This window comes from Anastrepha ludens, chromosome 6 (genome assembly GCF_028408465.1).
Source record: "Anastrepha ludens isolate Willacy chromosome 6, idAnaLude1.1, whole genome shotgun sequence".
Classification (NCBI taxonomy): Eukaryota; Metazoa; Arthropoda; class Insecta; order Diptera; family Tephritidae; genus Anastrepha; species Anastrepha ludens.
In genome coordinates, this window is record NC_071502.1 from 102,972,679 (window position 1) to 102,992,956 (window position 20,278).

General features: G+C 37.1%; 1 protein-coding gene across 1 annotated transcript in view; it reads right to left on the reverse strand.

Annotated features, from left to right (window-relative positions):
• Positions 1 to 6,190, reverse strand: part of LOC128867201 (uncharacterized) — a 46,830-nt gene extending 40,640 nt beyond the window's left edge. The window contains exons 1-2 of the mRNA XM_054108302.1: positions 5,545 to 6,190; positions 211 to 1,023 (exon numbers count right to left, since the gene is read on the reverse strand). Coding sequence (XP_053964277.1) covers positions 211 to 1,023; positions 5,545 to 6,054 — 1,323 coding nt within the window. The 5' untranslated portion in view covers positions 6,055 to 6,190. The remainder of the gene's footprint in view (positions 1 to 210; positions 1,024 to 5,544) is intronic.
• Positions 6,191 to 20,278: the final 14,088 nt, after the last annotated feature.

Consider the following 20,278-nt stretch of genomic DNA (forward strand, 5'->3'; position numbering starts at 1 on the left):
GAACAGTTTTGTTATTGACATTTAGCAAACTTAACAGAGCTTTTAACTACAATTAAGTTTTTGGGGAAAATAGGCTATTAGCTGAAGGAGCTAACAAACTTTGCTCTAAATCCCAGGTTTAAGACTTAAACCACAAATATGATTTTAAAAATGAACAAAAAGTAAGAAAAGAACGAGTGTAGATATTTTTATTTTAATTAAAAAGCTCACCTGCGGATCCATGTGCATGGCGTGACTCGGTACGAAGATAGGCATATCTAAAGGTATATTAAAATCGACGCCGTATTCCTTCAATGAATAACCGGCTTCACCTGCTTTCGGCGTGCATGTGCGATCAAGGAAAGGCAATGGTGGATAAATGCGTAGCACCTCCTTTAGAATATTATCCAAATATTTCAGACCCATTATCAATTCGTAGGTCACTTTGCCGTTGTTATTCAGCACTGCTTCGCGTATCTCTTCGCGCAAACGGCGCTGCATATCCGGATGACGAGCCATTTCGTACATTGTAAATGACAAGGTCATTGATGAGGTCTCGAAGCCAGCCGAGAAGAAAATAGCTGCCTGTGCTGCCAAAGCATCTCGCTGCAAAAGGAATGGCTTTTTGCCTTCTTTCAATTCCACTTCCGCTTCGCGTCGAAGTTTAATCAAAATATCGATGAGATCATTGCGAACAATACCACTTTTAATGCGCTCTTCCATTACATTATTGATAGTTTTGCGCAAAAACTTTGTAACCGATGCGGAGAATACTTTGACATGGAATATTGTAGTCAAAATTGGTATGAAAAAGATAGCTTTGAACTCTAATGAACGAAACCAACTGAAGGTGAAAATTTGCTTTCCATTCTTACGAAAAGTACCGTTAGGATTTTGAAGACTGTTGCTTTTGACGCCATAAGCAGTAACTGCAATCACATCGGTTGTATATAATGAATTTGACTCCTTTATTTCGAGCACAGTCGATTTGGTTTCCGAATCCATTTTCAAAGTACAGAGATAGTTGTCGTATTGCTGAGCCATCTACAGATATGAGTGGAAAACCAATTGTAATGTTTTTAAACTGTTGCTTCTAACAAATAAATTTCATATTACTATTGCGTATATGTACACATGTACGGGTATATGTTTATTAGGGCGGGTCTCATCAGAATTCGTTTTAGAAGTATGGTTCCTTCGGAAAAGTTTCTTATTTTGATCCCTAGAATACGATTTTCACAGAGCAATGGGCGATTTTTTTGCCTCCCCACAAATCGACCCGGCCTAATTTTATGTATATATAATATATACAATATATATAATCTATATTATATAAGTTAACACGCTGCAGTCGCATTTACAGCGACGCTCCCACGGCTGCGCGCTACACGTGCCGCAGTGTCAGCATATTTTTATTTCATAATTACCTGCAATAGAACATTCCCACGATCGGTTGCAACACACGCATTGCATAAGGGACCAAGCCGGCATTCGGCAATCCGACACTCTTGCCAAGGCCATGGCCAATAGCGTACGCATTAGAATATAACGGTGTCAGCACTAATCATTTCACACGATTGTGAAATGATACTCATATTGTACCTGTGGGAAGTCAAGGCAAAGGTTGGTCTCAGACGTCTCATAGGTGTAAAGGGAGCGGCGGTCACTTCAAGCGAGCAGTCGAGATCGGGACGGGCTACTCATCATTACTTAATACTTAATTAAGAATATTATAAGCTAATGAAATTAGAATTTTATTAAAATGTAATTTATAAAAAAGCAAGTGTTTCCTTACTGGGCAGCTGGCCCAATATTTTTTTCAGTGCTACGGACAAGAAGTCTTATATATAATCTATTAGAGTGGGTTATAGTTTTTGTCTACTTTGTTTCGGTGACTAATGTATTCTACATGCAATTATAAACAAGAAAGTCGAGGGAACCATAACTCCGATATGCATTTCGAGACTCCTTATTTCTAAATAGAAAAAATAAATAAATGGCGCATACACTTCTGTTAGGCGTTTGGCCGAGCTCCTCCTCCTATTTGTGGTGTACGTCCGTTTCCATGAAACGGAGTGACCTACAGTTTTACGCCGACTCCGAATGGCAAATGGTTTTTATGAGGAGCTTTTTCAAGGTAAAAATACACTCGGAGGTTTGCCATTGCCTGACGGGGGCGACCGCAATAAGAAAAAACTGTTAGCAGTCACGCACCAGCCCATTCGACTATGGCGGTCGGCTTATTTTTAATGTACTTATTAATCCCCAGCCATTTGCGTTTTCACATTTCTCAGAAGAAAGTTTATGTACATTTGGTTTTGGGTACCAGAAATTAATTTTTGATGTTTATTTTGCTAAAAACCATACGCTAAAGAGTTTGACATTGCAAGTTCATTCAAAATTACTATTTTCTAAACAATGAAATCGGCCAATTTTAACTAAAAAAAATATAAATGGTAATCATTCTATTTGAAATTAATCAAAAGAAATGTTAAGCAACATAAAAGTATTTCATAACAAACAACTCGAAAATGAATTACTATATTCACTATAATATAAATAAATAAATAAAAATTTTCACAATAATATTGCACTGACTGACTTAATGTTTTTTTCGAATTTGGTTTTTTTAATTTTAGTTTAAGTAAAAAATTTAAAATTGCATAGTTTTTCATCATCGTCGTTTCTTTAATCTTCTATTGGAGCAATTTTTAGTAAAACATAAAAACAAAGCACCAAAATCTTTACCCCCCTTCTATTCATTTTGCCCGTAATTATTGTATCGAAATTCCTAAGGAAGAGATTATCAAACAGTTAGTACGTTTAATTTTTTCACAAAATAAAATTTAAAAAAATAGTTTAGGAAAAGTGTATATAAGTAAAACGTTATGTCAAAATTTCATAAAATAAATTTGGAAAGCACTGAAAACTTATGTGTACACTTAATTTTTTCGGAAAAAAACTTATTTTCAAGTAAAATTTCGTTTAAAAAGTGAATCTAATTAACAAATTTGTTTAAATATTAAAAGATCTTTTGAAATTTGATTTTAGGAAAAATTTAATACTTAAGAAAAAATAACTTTTTAGAATGGCTAGGCTAGGTTATGGCGGTAGTCGGTCCGTACGACCAACTCACTTACACCTTATAGGTCACTTGTGATACCACTGTGCGCCACGAGAACCTTGTTTATTTATCTTCATGAAACCATTTTGAGGCTCTGAAGCGCAAGATTAGCCTAATCCCCACGCCAGACAGTTCTGTAAGAGAATTGAAAAAGTGTTTACCTAGACAACCTGCTCTGATTTCAGCGAAGTGCTCAACTGTTCAACTTCTACAATATTCATGGGAGAATTTTTTTAGGAAACAAATTTATTTTTTAAAAATATGAGTTTTATGAAATATGAGAAAGAAAATATCTCTTATTTAAAAAAAGGGTTTTTCAATAAGAGGTGTTATTGGAGGTCTTTTCCGGTAAAAAATCAATAGTTTCGTTGCTTGTGTGGCACGTAGCGCCGACTTGTTAAAAATAAACGTTGTCCAGATCAATACCATCCAATTCCGGCCATAAAAAATCGTTAATCATCTCTCGATAGCGCAATCCATTCACCGTAACTGTTGCTCCAGCTTCATTTTCGAAAAAGTAAAGTCCAATGACACCGCCGGACTATAAACCACAAACAGTCACACGTTGAGGATAGAGAGGCTTTTCAACAATAACTCTTGGATTTTCTGAGCCCCAGATCTGACAATTTTGCTTATTGACGCAGCCACCGAGGTGGAAATGGGACTCATCACTCAAGATGATTTTTCGATGGAATTCCGGATAATTTTCATGCATTTCAACGACCCAATCAGCAAAGACACGACGTTGTTGATGATCGGCCGGCTTGAGTTCTTGTGTTAACTGGACTTTATAAACCTTAAGACCCAAATCTTTGTGCAAAATACGGTTTAATGACGTTTGTGGAATGCCTAATTCCAAAGAACGACGAGGAATGGACAAACCTGGGTTTTCTTCAACACTTTTGGCTACAACAGTAATATTTTCGGCTGCACGGGTTTTGTTCTTCACATCACTAACTTGTCTCAACAGCTCGAATTTTTTCACCAATTTCTATATTGCGGTCCGCCAAGGTGCTTCACGATGACCCAAAAATGTTCGAGTTTTACGAATCGTCTCTTCCAAATTTTCACCATTTTTATAGTGAATTTGAATAATTTCAATGCACTGTTTAACCGTGTATCGTTCCATTTTTATTAGTGGCGTAGTTTCTAAATGTCAAATATCAAAAAATGACAGCTTCAAAAGTGACATCTACCGAAATAGCGGGCTATTTACAATAACACCTGTTATTGGAAAACCCTAAAAAAAAACAAATGGAAACAAAAATTTTGATCCAAATTTCTGCGTCAAAGAGTTTAAAGAAAACTTAATATTTACAAAACCAAAATTTTCGGCGCTCAATTTTAATTTTTCAACAAGAAAGTTTTAGAAAATAAATAAAAATAAAACATTGAACAAATTCTTATTGCATTGACATTTTCTAAAAAACTTTCTCCTAAGCAATAATTAAGAAAAAATTATTACATTAGTTTGCTGAAAAACAAATCCATAATTTTGGAGTAAAATTTTTGTGCAAATGGTTTAAAATGTTTTATGGTCGATCTTTAGCTCCTGGGCGATTATTTCTTTGGTTTTATCGACATTAACGACATTTGCTTGAACAAAAAGAATACCCGAACGGAATCGGCGAAACATAATTAGGTGTTACAGTCCCGCCATCATAAACACTTTTCACAATTTCAGCGGCTTGGCTTGAATTTTCACCTTTATGAAATAAAAACTGTAAAATGTACCGAGTTTCTCTTTTTTTACTTCCATTGATAACGCCCTGTAACTTGACTAACCAAACCTACCAGATATCGACACTACAACCATCTACCAGGAAAATAATGGATTTATTTTTATCCAAACTACTATTTCCACAAGAATAATATTTATTTAAGAGTAATAAGAAACAACAACGCTAATAAAAAAAAAAAACGCACATCAAAAAAACGTAAATTTTTACAATTTTTTAGTAAAACACGAAAATTTTAATTTTGAGCCAAATTTTATAGGAAAAATTAATTTTTTTTAACTAACCCATTTCTTGACCTTTTAATTGAAAAGTATTTTCTGGCCTATATTGATTGTTTTTATACAAATGTATGTATGTGCTTGGCCGAGTTTCTGGTTTTTATGCGAAGCTTTTTCACGGCAGAAATACAGTGGTAGAATTGCATTGCCCTCCATGAGGCGCTCACTATTAGAAAACACTTTTTCCATCATTTCATGTTTCACGCCTAGACTGAGTACTGTAGTTGTGAGCAACGCCACATGTCAGCCATATACAAACCAACTCAGATCGGAGCTGGGCTTTATCTTTTCCTGATCGGAAGTTCCACTTTTTTATTTATTTTTTACTTCTACTCATTGGCACTGCCTTAACTTTTCCTCACTTAGTATGTGCGTTGGTATGGTGAGTATATGAATCTGTATGTGTATGTAGATATGCATTTACCTCCTGCATCAGTGGAAACATTTGCTTCATTCTGCCACTGCTGAAAACTGGCGACAGCTTGGTCCGTAACTCCTTCCATACGGGATTCTTGGCAAAGAACACATTATCCGAACCCATCGAGTCGAAGTGGGGATCGGCAGAAGCATGACGATTTGAGAAATAATTATTATCTTTAATCAACACCCTTTTGACCAGCTCTAGATCGCGCACTAACAATGCGGGCTTATTACAACAATATATGCCAATGATAGGGAGATCTTTGGCCTTTTCATGTTGGTACAAATACTGGAACCACGCACAAGAATCACACTCTGATTTGAGGATGCCTTTGAAATTGCCAAAAATCATCGCAGGCTCAATATAAGGTACTCGATGACGGCGCCAATATGTATATTGATATTGCAGGCAAAGGTAAATGGCAAGGGTGATGAATGCCAAAGTGGCCAGGATCTCGGTAACGTGGGCGGTTAACGCCCCCGCAATGCCCGACAAAACATCGAAAACGAACATTTTACGACTTTTTTGTTGTGGTTAGGAAATATAATAAATATATCCCTACTCACACCGTTTGAAATAACAAATTATTCATGTAAATATTCCCCACATAGCACATCTCCGGCGCGTTAAGTGAACTAAGTGCGAGTGGAGGGCTTCTAAGTGCTTTTATACCAACATTAACTGCTTTGAGACATAACACATACATGTATATGTACATACATAGCAGAATCGAGAGTATCACTAGAATGCACTAAGTTTGCCAATAGTTATAAGTGAATAAGTTTAATTAATGAAGTGGTTGATAGCGCACCCCACATCCTATAGCTGCAACAACCTAAAGCTTTACTCAACGAAGTGCAGAGCAAATCAAATATAGGATGGTACATCGAACTAAGGCATATTCATTAAAGGTGGTGTCACTAGACCAACAACCATGTTTTGTACGTTTGATTGTCAAAGCAAAGTATTGGCAAAGTATAAAACAAAGATCGAATTCGCCTTGTTTCATTCTGAGTTGACAGCCTCATGGACACGGCGAAAGAAAAAAACATATCAGCTGATTTACCAACACCACCTTTAATAGATTCGCCTTGAATTTGAACTATCAATTCGCTTTGACAGTTAAAATAATATACGTGAGGTGCCAGAAATTTGGTTTATATTAATAAATTTAAAAGTGCGATCGCTGATCGTTTTTCACTTGAACAAATTTTGTATATATCAAGGCGAATTGAATAACTAAGGTGACGCCTTCCGAAAACTTTTACTTTATTTTTAGCAATTTTGACAAAGTGCATGACGCATGAAAGCAAATAAACAAAACAAACTAGAGAAACGGGAGAAATTACCATACATATTTCTAAAATGCAGTGAATGGCTTGGTAATATTGTGATTTATGACATTTAGACGAAACAAACTAATGAAACCAAAGGCCCGCGTGTTAAATTGTGAAAGGGCGAGTTAAAAAATTGGCCAAATTACAGTTTACCAGGGTTTTTGTAGTTTCTATTGCATTGGCCTACTGGTCCACTTCTCAAACAAGTAATTTACCTTTTGTTTACATATTCTCATGACGTCGCAGCGTCATTTGGTATATATTACATAAGAAGCATTCGAAAATATTCGAAAATCGAAAATTAGCTGAAATTGACCACCTAGAAGTTTTGATTTGATTTCAATTGACTATACAGAGACAATTCAAGCGTTGAAACTTAAAATACCATGGGCGAAATAACTGCCGCAACAAGCGAAAACGTAGTGAAAAATTAGCAAGATAAGTCTTCCCAATAAAAACAAAAATTTCTGAAAAATATTCTTGCTTGTTTTACACCCTTTTTTTACCACTCTCTTTCCATCTAAGGAAGAATGGAACAAGGGATTCCTCTAAACAACTTTGACACTACAGTCGATATAGATGGCAGTAAAATAGACTGTGGAATTGATAAATTTTTTGTGGTGTTGGAGCAGGTATATATTCTCACAAACTTAAAATTGAGAAATCTTAGGCATCAACAACCTATTACGGTTCTTAAACCACACAGACTGGATACAGTCATGCTGTAAATAACGTTAAACAAGTTGGTAACGAGGATGTGGCAACAAAATGGTGCGGAAGCGCTAGTTGGATTCTGGAAGAATCACCACTTTAACCAACCAACCAACGCCCTTTGGATGCTTGGCCGAGCTGCTCCTTCTATTTGTGGTGTGTGTCTTGATGGTTTCCACAATTGGAGGGACCAACAATTTTATGCCGCCCCCAAACGGCTTTTATGAGCAGCTGTTTTTAATCAATTAATTAATTATCTTCAATTCCGCTAGATGAACCACCCTGTGTACGTACATATGTACGGTATAGATTTATTTGGTTTATATAAATAATATATGTATATGCTATATGTGTAGCCATAAAAATAGGTACATACAGATATTCAATTGTGTGTGGTTTTTATTTCATATTATAGATTAATATAGGATTCGGCCGCCGTAGCCGAATGGGTTGGTGCGTGATTACCATTCGGAATTCACCGAGAGGTCGTTAGTTCGAATCTCGGTGAAGGCAAAATTAATAAAAAAAAAAAAACATTTTTCTAATAGCGGTCGCCCCTCGGCAGGCAATGGCAAACCTCCGAGTGTATTTCTGCCATGAAAAAGCTCCTCATAAAAATATCTGCCGTTCGGAGTCGGCTTGAAACTGTAGGTCCCTCCATTTGTTGAACAACATCAACACGCACACCACAAATAGGAGGAGGAGCTCGGCCAAGCACCTAACAGAAGTGTACGCGCCAATTATTTATTTATTTTTATTATAGGAAACATAAATAATAACACAGGTCTGCAAAAAAATGGGTTCGGAATATTCTATAAAAGTGTAGTGTCATTTTCGAAGTAACTTTTTGCGTAGAATCCGAATCCGGGGTTTAAATTGCTCTATCACGTCAGGACTTTGAGATATCCTAACCCAAAAGTGCAAAAAACGCTGTTTTTGCCCATTTTTGAGGTTATGTAGCTACGAAGATTTTGCTCTTCATAAAAAAGTAGACGTGGTATTTTAAATTATAAGTCTTCCTCTTTTAAATGCCGTTGAGTTTGCTCAAATATCTTAATTTTTAACTGAGATATCGCATTTTGAAGTTTTTTTTTATTTTTTTTGTGCGACTATGTAATCGACCGTATCACGTCTCATGTTATCTCAATGGATTTTCGAATATCGAAAAATTCACAAACATGGAAACTGAACAAGAAATGATTTTTTCGTTTACTGTTGCTATATTAAAAATCCTGTGGATGTGATCATTTTTCGTGTACCTGCCAGACATGGTCAAAGTTCGAAGAATCTTCGATTGTTGTCGATGGATTTTTATTATAAAATACTACAAAATTACATCATAACTGGTCTTTTAAATTCACAACGGAGCAGTGATACCATTTAAAAAAAAACGAAATAGTTTTGAATTTTTCCGAGCGGCGCAAGGAAATCGACAGACAAATGCAGCACACCTATTTTAATGGCCATGTGTGTGTATGTATATATAAGTATATGTAAAGTATCTACTTGTGGCGATACATATCCATCCTCTGCTGCGTACGATGATTAGCTATTAGACTAAGATAAATTAACTGCAGTTTAGTATGTTTTTTTACTCGTATATGCACGTGCCCTTAGATTTACCGCGAGTTTGCGGGAAAATGTCATAATCAAAGCACACACAAAAAACAAACAAAAAGTAGGCGTGTAAAGTTTTCAATTGCTATGCATTTACTATTGTTTCTTATTATATTTATTGCTTGTAAAGAAATCAGGAGAATTCAGTACGTTATCTTAGAGATGCATACAAATGCAGTAAACTTACCAATAATTCGTATTCTTATGCGTACAACAAAACAGAGTCGATATAATAAACTACTTGTGATAAAACAATTTCTACAAGGTGGCGCCAAATTAATCAACCTATCGGAAGATTTATAATTTTTGCAAATGGCGTCGTACGCCAATTATATTTGACACTTGTGAATTAGACAGCTATAGCATGCAAAGAAACAAGCAATGCGGTCCATTGCTCCATTGCAAAGATCAAAATAAAAATTTCCATCACTCAAAATCATTTTTTTTTATTTAAGAAAAAAGCTATTCAAACGTAAAAATTTATTGATAATTAATTTTGCACCACCTTCTATCGATCTGTGTGTATTTTATACTAAATTCACGGAAAATTGCATATAGGATTAAGAGAATATATATAGGGAAGAGAATACACAAAATCTCCCAGGGAATTCCTATTCACAATCGGTCTGTATATGAATAACTGAGGCAATTTCGAAAAGTATAGTCTGTCCAACAGAAACGTGACCAGCAAAATTCAAACTTAGAGTTCCATTATAAAAACATTTAAATGCCGCTAAATGTGTAGGTGTATCCTTTTCGCATAATGCGTTGTGCAACCTGTGAGTTTTTTGGGAAATTTAGAAAGCGTACGTTTTTTTTTGTCAAAATGAATGCCGCGTATGAAAAACCAATTGAATATGTACACACATCGAAGGTCCATAAATGCCACGTGCATCTGCAGCAAAATATTTAGAGAAGTCGAATATGTTTATAAATAAATGAGTGCAACGGTATATCGAAATTAAAAGCATTGACGACTTTCCAAGACGAGGCAAAAAAAGAAAAACCTATCTCTCCAAAACAAGATCAGAAGATCATGCAAATACACTATTCCAGAGTGTTTACGTGCAGAAGACCTCAAATTCTGGAGCACGTTGAAAAAACCGCTGCTCTCATTATCACACATTTGAAGAAAGACTTGCATGGGTTAAGGCAAAGTCAAAACGAAATTGGACAAACATAATATTCACTCAATCTTCCTTTTGCGTGAATAGTTGCAAGCATTGACAATTGACAATTGTATCGAACTCTTAAGCATCCAGTTAAGGTTCATGTTTGGAAGGCTGGTGTGCCGAAGGTGTGTAGAATGGAAAATGGGATTGAAATATTGGATTGGCCTTCATTGGCCTTGGACGGCCAAAGAATTATCAAATCAAAATGGGCTAATTTGAAGTCGATTACTTTCACAATTTGCGCAGAAATTTACACAAGGTATGACTCGAAGATGTGAAGCCATTTTAGCTAACTGTGGTGACTATACATTTTATTGAATATGTTGCGTATATAAAATATTATAAGCCCATACAATGCATTTTTTTCGAATCGAATTGTTCAAATAGTCTCTAAGTTGTGGTGGTTCCGCTTCTAAAGGGTAGTTAAATTTCAAGGGCCGATATTGAATGTGAGCCACACCTTAATGTCAAGTTTTTTTTCTGCATTTCATTTGACATTTTTCAATTTCAGACTAACTCAATTTGAACCATGGAAAGATACACAATCGAGCAACGCGTTAAAATTATGGCAGGAAATGGCAACAGTGAATGACCAATTTTCGAAGAAAATCATCTTCAGTGATGGGGCACATTTTCACCTCAGTGGAATTGTCAATGAGCAGAATTGCCGCATTTGGGCGAATGATAATCCAAGAGTGATTGCCGAAAAACCAATGCACCCACAAAGAGTGACTGTTTGGTGGGGTTTGTGGGCCGGCGGCATCATTGGGCCGCATTTTTTCCAAAATGAGGCCGGTCAGGCAGTTACTGTGAATAATGTTCACTATCGTGAGATGATAACGATCTTTTTATAGCCCGAATTGGAAGATATAGATGTGCACGTTATGTGGTTTCAACAGGACGGTGCCACTTGTAACACAGCTAACGAAACAATGGCTCTTTTGCGCGAAATATTTCATGACCGAATAATCTCTCTTCGCGGCGATTTGACCCCGTTGGACTTCTTTCTTTGGGGTTATTTGAAAGAAAAGATGTACGTGGATAAGCCAGCAACAATTCAAGAGCTAAAGGATCAGATAATTCGGCACATTAACGGCATAGAACCTCAATTTTGCCCCAGCGTCATCGAAAATTTGGACAATCGGATGGAGGTGTGCGGACGAGGCCGCGGCGGCCATTTGGCCAATATATTGTTCCTTACGTAATTGAACCATACCAATATTATCATAATAAAGAGAAATGACAATAATTTCCTAAAAAAATTGTATTTTATTCAAAATCAACACCGGACCTTGAAACTTAACCTCCCTTTATAAGACAGACTGTTAAAAGGCTGCTTGCAAAATTGTGCTCCCTGCCGGGCATGCGTAGTGATTTCCGAAAACGTAAATATTCTTAGAGATATCAATAAATAAGCGCGGAGTACCGCAGTGCTAATCTATTTCTATTTTTTTGTTTGTTTAATTTTAGCTTGCAAACAATTAAGCCATTAAATGATGTGTAATTAAAAAATAAAGAAAAGAAATATATAAATTGATTGTCTTGCATCTCTGAATAGATAAGCGGTTTTTCTGGTCGGAGTATTAAACGTATTATTGCCGCATTACGTGCGTAGACATGTATTAATTTATAAACATACATACGTACAATACATATGCAAATTGTTATGAAATATAATCAATCACTTTTACATCGAAACTACTTGGGAAATGTGGGGAGTCACTGACTGACTTTTGTAACTCAATCGAGCAAGTCTAAGTACTCTTGTTGACCAGCTGACATAGCTCGACAAACTACCATAATACTAACTGGGTCCGGCACTCGGAGTGTAACCAATTATAAGGCCATAAATTTAGTTTGGAAAATTATTTTTATTTAATTTAAAAAATGTGTGAAAATAATACAAAATTAAGAATCCATTTACTTTTGCTCGAAATGACCACCTCTTGCCTTGACTATGGCCTTGAGACGGTACAAAGAGAATAATCCATCGGATTCGCGTTGGTAAATTTTAGAGCCATTGTGTGGACGTTATGAGGTTCGGAAAATTGTTTTTTAGCTATTCTTGGTTCCCTTGAGCTTTGTGGGACGATGCCGAGTCCTGTTGAAACGTCCATAATCTGCGACCGAAATTTTTGTCTGCCCACGGTTTCAAAGCAACCTCCAGAATACTTTCCCGATAATATTTCGCACTTACCTTGACGCCAAGGTCGATGAAAACGATTGGAGAGCGCCCATCTGCGGTTACAGCGGCCCAAACCATTACCTATGGCGGGTGCTGCCTCCTGGTGGCCAATGACTCAAATTCTCGTATGAATTGTGCTCCATCTTTCAGGCAGCATACGGATTTCTCTGACGAAAAATTAAAGTTCTTTTGACTTGATCCGCTCTCCAGTAAGGGCTGACTGCATTGATCGGACAACGTCTGTTGTAGGTGGGGCTTAAAGGTTAACCTTTAGTACAAAATCACACCCATGCATTTCAGTCGGCACGAGAAGATCGTCATTCTCTGTTTATCGTCATCGCTGCTTAACCAATTTATTTACACTGACTAATATGGTCGCATTTTCGCAATGTCACCATTTGTATGTGTGTGTGTGCATGTGTTTAAACAAATTATCTACCTTTTGAAGAATTTTATTTTTATGCATATACTTATGCATACATATGTATGTATGTTTTAATAGATAAGTTCACTTATTTTCTAATTGGAATAACATTTGAGAAAGTACTTAAGTGCGGCTGCTTATAAGTGATTAACTGTAAATATTTTAATTAAAAAACTCAATAGGCGCCTTCTGTTCGCCACTTCTCTGCTCGCTATGCTTAGACTCTGCTCGCTTGATGAAACATTTGCATGCGAAAGGAACAGCGAAGTTATCGAGAAAGATTTTAAGCTAGCGGAAATTTTTACCTCAAGGATGATAGAATACAAGGTTGCGCCTTCCGAATCCACTGTGTCGTTCGGCTCCATTAATAAACAAACAAAAGGAAAGGGAATTATTTGCTTGAGAAGAGGAAGAGTAGGCGAAAGCAATATAAACTACCAAACACAACAACATTATATATATTGTACACACACACACTTGACTTGACTTTCTTGACGTAGTGAAATATCCCAGCTACTTGAGACAGGCTAAACGGGTGTACAGATTATGCAATGTTAGAATCATTAGAGGCTATAGGACCATATCTGAGCAGCAGGGGTAATAGCAGGCAGAATCCCCCTCGATATAAAGGTAAAATATATGAAACAAAAATACCAGCATACAAAAAACGCGCGGATATCTGGTAACGAAGCCTCACTAAGCCACACCCTACAAAGGATCGATGATATCGCTCTGCAAAATTGGCAGTCCAAATGGAACGATAGTGGGAAGGGAAGAACCACTTTCACTATGATCCCGACATACAGAAATGGATCCAGAGAACACATGGAAACGTTAACTTCATGCGGACACAGGGCATGGGCATGGCTGTTTCAGGCAGTACTTGTACAAATATCTACAAGCTCACAGACTCCCCATTTTGCCTATACTGCAAATAATGGAAATATGAAACTCCTGAGAATGCTCTAGATTTGATGGGGAACGAAGCATGTGACGCTCAAATATCGGCGAGAGCATGACAGCTGCTAGCCTAGTACAATATATGCTAGAATGTGAAGAAACGTGAAACTGTCGTGTAACGTAGCCTCAACAATTATGCGAAGGCTGAGACATGATGATAATGAACGCAGACAAATGAGTGAATAAACATATCCTGCCCCTCGAAGGCGATGGGATGGTTTAGTCCGTAGGCCCTACGAAACTTAGTTCAAAAAGAGCCGGGGAATACCGCATGTGAATCGGGCATACGTATGAGTCTTCTCATACTAATCTTTAGAAGATTCCACCTCCCAGGTCCGCATACAAAAAAAAAAAAAACACACACTTTCTTGCCACGGCATCTTTCGCATAAAAACGCAAAAAAACTACATTATTAATTGGTGCCTTCACAATGTAATACGCAGCATTTTGTTTTCGTTAGTTTTTTTAGTTTAAATATTACAAAACACAATAATACCAAGCTATTCACAGAATTTTCACAAACATGTTTTTTCTCCTCCTTTTGTTTGTTTTGTATTGGAAAGGAACCTGACGTCAGACTTGTCAAAATCGTGAAAAACTACGCAACTGTTTTACGAAGACGCCACCTTCAGTATTCAAGTATTTCTGCCATGAAAAAGATCCTCATAAAAAATATCTGCCGTTCGGACTCGAAACTGTAGGTTGCTCCTATAGGCTTCTCCTCCGCAGTTCTACTGACTAGAGACCGAGTCTTCCAACACATTCCCAAGCCATCGGCGCAGATGGCGAATCCATCTATCTATCAGTCTGCAATCTGTGCAACGCACCTGCCCTCTCAGAGTGGCTTCGTCATACAGAACAGTATCTGAAGCAGCGGTGTTAGTTATCAGCGGAACCATCCCTATAGATATTATAGCACAACAGCGCACACGGAGGTGGGAGGCAAGAAACAAAGGAATCCCAGTACCACGCTTCTCCGATATTAGAGTTCAAACGCTCACGATCTAAAAAGTGGGTAGAAAGAAAGCACGGTGAGGTTAACTATTACCTCACACAGTTTTTGTCCGGACATGGGTCCTTTCGCAAGTATTTGTGGCGAATGGGAAAAGTGAGCCAACCAAACTGCATATATGGAAATACTGAGTATGAGATGCGGAGCACACCTTCTTTAAATGCGAAATGTGGAACGTAGAGAGAACAGGTCTGTAACGAGCTATTGGTGTATTTACACCTCAAGAAATTATCGAGAAAATTATGATAGACGAAGAAAACTAGTTATGCTGAAGAGCATTGAGCATAGGTTTCTTAAAACAGGCGACCCTGGACGCAGGGTGAGTAAGTAAGTGTCCTTTTTAGGACGCCGTCTTGGCCCTCTACCTCGAAGCAATGCGGAAGCAGTCCCGGGGTGGAGGGAAAAATCCAAGAGAAGCGGAGGGATATTTTTAGTGGAATCACCACACAGGTAGTAGCGACGGTTACTATATGGTGCGAAAGCATTTTCACCCCAACCTCACCACCAAAAAAACAAAAAAACAAAAAAAATCTATTTATCAGTCACCACGCATTCCATTTTTACTTTTCAAAAGATGCAAAGGATGCTTGAACCGAAAGTTTCGGTCAAAGATAATTACGTCCGTGCCAGAATGCTGGTAAATTTTGATCCCATTCTCAGTCCGCTTTTAATTCGGTTCAATGTCGTTGCTTGTCCATAGCTGGCTGGCTTTTATTTGTCAGATTTACTTAACCTCCTGAGTTTTTTTGCGTTTGAATGAAGGCTTGTAACAGACGGCCGCCGGGTTGGTGCGTGACTAAGTTGCAGTACTCATGCGAAGCTTTGTAGCTTTTCAATTACTTTCCAATTGTTTCTTTACTCGGTGCCAGGTTTCTGCTAGGACCATATTCTTACCTCTCTATGAGTTCATTTGGTGGTTTTCTTACTATACAATTCATGTGGCTACAGCCGGTTTGATAACTCCGCTCCTAAGTATTGAGCCAATCCACGCCAGCTTAAGAAGCTTAAGGTACTGAATACTATGCTTTGCAAAAAGACAATGAACCTGGTCGATCACTTGTCTAAGGTTTCAAAAATTGCGTTATGGTCTCACACCACTGTCGCGTAATCGTTAGCGAAAGAGTGCTCTGGGTTAGAATTGAAAGCAAATCATTGGAAGCCCTATATGGACTGCAGAGTGGATGCTTCATTTCAATTTCTCAGTAGACTTTTCTATCTTCATTTATTGTTTTGATGGTAATATAGAATTAACACTCGGCGTCAAAATTCTATACGATTTAACTCGACTAAATTCAAAAAATATTCACTAATATGCTTAACGTAACTTCTCAAGCATTTTCATTTGTGAACGAGAACTTGTCCGGTATCTGAGCCAACTAGATTCTGTCTGTTGGCACAGTTAGGTAGCCCAGTACAGTTTTAGAAACTTTCCGGGCATTCGACTCTCTAAATGGTGACTCATTGGATTTTTAAAGCTGGTTATTTCAACCTGGTAGCCGCCGCAGCCGAATGGTTTTGTGTGTGACTACTATTCGGAAGTGTACAGGCTCGAAATCCCGCGCACGCAACAGCAATTGGTTGAAAAAAGTCTTTTCCATTGGTGGTCACTCGGCGGCAGACAATGGCAAAACTCCTGTATTTCTGCCATGAAAAAGATCCGCTCGCTAAATATCAATTTTTCATCTCAGAAAATTTCTCTCGGGGTTATTCTATTATACTTTTTGAGACAGTTAATAATTAATAGTTTTGTTAAGTAGTAAAGAAATATCGGTTGCCAACGTGGCGCCTGTTTTTTTACTTAAAGATACATTTCTAAATGTCAAAGATGATCATTTATCAAACAGGTATTGCTTATTCAGCACGCATCAATGTGTTTTATTATATTAATTTACTTCAACACCTTCTGATCGAAAAGTAATCGGCATTCTAGATTTAAACGAACCTTCAAGCTGGTGTATTTGCCAGTTGTGAGCACGTTCCTTTTTGAGATAATCTGTCAAAAAGTGCGTGCGTAATAACTTCGTTAAGATTTGTGCAGTCCACTGATTTCGCTATGTCGACTTTATTTCACCAAGGGGGTCTGTCTAAAATTTTGTGTTTCTAATGAAACAATTTATGCGAGAGCCTTGAAAATGCTAACGGAAGCCTGCACAGACTCAAGAAAATGTCGAAGCCCACGTATGTGAGTGGTAAAAAGGGGTCGCACAGCGACTGATTATTTTCCTAGTACTGGGCGTTCATCTACGCCTGTGGCTGGTCGAAAACGTTAAGAAAATGGTACTTCAAAATCTTCGATCGTTGTGATTATCAGGGAGATATCTGCTGATGTTGGGTCTCACTCGGATCGGTACATGGCGTTGTGCACAATTTTTTGAGGATAAGTCGAGTTGTATTGCTGTCGCTAAATAAATGTTTTCTGTGGACTGTCAAAGATATTATCAACGTCATTATTACCGTTAGCAAGGCCCTGGTTTATCAATGTAATTTCGAAATGAATCAACTATCATCGGCATGTCGCTTCTCAAATGAAAATCAAAAGTCAAACACAAACAACTACGAAAGGTTGGAAACCAAATTAAAATGTTCTTTGTCGCCTTCATCGTTCGCATGTAGTCATTTTCGAGGTGTGGTGCATTTCAAATACCTTCCGCTAGACCGAAGAGCAAATAGGTAGTAATTTGAGAGCATAGTGAAGCCTTTAAGGAAGAATGTGCATCACAAGAACTCGGAATTGTAGTAAATAACAACTTTTGGCTTCCTTCAAACGACAAGGGGTGCATTACTCGCAAATTTAGTGTTAAAGTTTTCCCCATAGAGGGTACAAATTTCGAAGACTTCTCTGGGCAACATGAATGCTTATCCGCTCAAGATCTGGACAGTCGACGATGCCATTAACTTCCTTCTCCTTTCAAGAGATTCTAGATTAATTAGCTTTAGCCGAGGGAACTCAAATCGGAGGGAATGTAATGCTTGTTAAAAAAAAAAAATTTTGAACGCGTTCTATTCTATTAATCGAGAATTGGTCGTAAGGTCTCCAAATGATAACAGCGTACTCTAGGTGAGAACGAACAAGAGATGTAAACAGCAGTTTATAGGTATACGGATCAGAAAATTCAGTTGTATTGCGACGGATGAAGCCTAGAACCGAATACGATTTTGAAAGAATAAAATTAATGTATGTAGACAATGAAGGAAAATTTTGTATCGAATAATACTCCAAGATCCTTAGACTCTGGTGTGGGATGTGTTAAAAATGCACTGACACCTCGAAAATGTTAACTGAAAACATTTTTTAATATTTAACGATGAAGATGGTTCAAGTCGAGTTGAAGCTTCTTAGCATCCACTGAGTTCTTAAGAGATGAGAAGATTTCTAAATCATCCGCGAAGAGCAAGAAATTAGAAAAAGTAAAACATTTGCTTATGTCATTGATAAAAATGACAAAAAGAAGTGGCCCTAAGATGCTCCCTTAGGGAACGCCTGAAGTAGCAACAAAGTGGTTCGATAAATTCCATCAATTTTTACCACACACCGTCCGTCCGTCATATATGACTTAAGCCATTGCAGAAAGGTGGAGTGAAAGCCCAAGCAAGCCAACTTGTTTACTAAAATCTCGTGCGACACTTTGTCAAATGCCTTAGAGAAGTCAGTGTAGACGCAATCAACTTGGAGCCCTTTAGAAAACGATGAAATACAAAATTTGCTAAAAACACCAAGATTAGTAGCTGCAAAACAGCCAGTTACAAAACTATTTTGGTTTGGATTAATTAAAGACTTAAACGCAAAATAAATGTTGTCCTTTACAATGCATTCAAACAGTTTAGAGGTGATTGATAGTTTGGAAATCGACCTATAACTACGATCAACATTTTTTCATCCATTTAAAAAAAAAAGTGTAATTATTGTACAATTCGAATCATTTAAGAAAGAACCCGTAGATAAAGATTTATTAAGAATAATCTCTAGAGGAATTGCTAACGCTGGACAATTCTTAACCAAAATAGCTGAAAGACTATCAGCATCTGTATGTGATGACGGTTTGAGAGAAAGCATCCCCTTGTAAATGTCATCAGATGTGTTGTGCAGATTGCCAAAATTGAGAGATGAGGATATCTCGGATGAAAAGTCAGGGGATACCTGATGAGTTGATGAACTGTAACATAATTAGACATAAACAAGTCTGCAAATAAGTTAGCTACTTCAGCAGGTGTACGTGCTAATTTATTATTCAACATCATCGAAGCAGGTATGCTCAAACTCGACTTTTTAGATTTTACAAAATTCCAAAATGACTTCGGGCCACTTTGATGTTTTAATGGCAGAAATACACTGAAAGGTTCGCCATTGTCTGCCGGGAAACGACCGCTTTAGACAGCATTTTTTGCCTCTTGATGTTTCATGTCTATGGTGGGTTTCAAAGCAATCGAATAGTAGTCACGCGCAAGTCTATTCAGCCGTCATATGGTATTACATCTGTGTACTTGACAAGAATGAATATTTTTAATACTCCCACTGCTCCAATCGCGGAAAGTGAGATAATGGAAGCGTTAAAGTAGAATCCGCACACAAAGCTGCAGGTGGCTTCAAAATCAGCACTTGAAAATATTTTACAGATCGGAAGCCTTGAAATGTGGGAAAGGATTAAGATAAATATAATTGAATACTTGAACTGTTTGCAATTTATTGACAAATTCCACGTACTTTTTGAACAGAAGTTACGTATATGCTAGAGGTGTCAATTTCAGTTTTTTCCAGATCCCGAACTTTTTTAAATACCGAACTGAAAGGAGTGGACACTTGTTTATTACAAAATTTTACTAGAATAAACGATTTTTAATTTTCAAGAAACTTGTTTTATTATTTATTTATACAGCATTGTGAAAATTTATTTGACTCAGTCGAACTGAGTAAGATTTTATTGTTCCAAATTTTATTAATTTGTAGTTAACTTTTTTTATTTTCATTGTTATTTGTGATGCAATACTTGGTTGTATTAATAAATACGTGAATTTTAATATGAATTTATTTTCAATTTCAATTGGTTTTACTTCATTGTGTGCTTAAATGTTTTCAATTATCGAATTTTTACTAATTAAAAAAACATTTGTTTATTTTATTGGGCTATCGGGTCTGGTCAAACTGGCTTTTTGGACGTGAACTTAACATTTTTCTATTATAGCTAACGACTTGAGCCTCCAAGTAACTTCGTAAAGTTTAATTTTCTATCGATTTATGGATACAACTTTTTAAAAAGGATCCTCGAACAGCACGAAAAAAGGCCAAACCCGGGTGCCCAACCGAGGCTTTTACAAAACTTG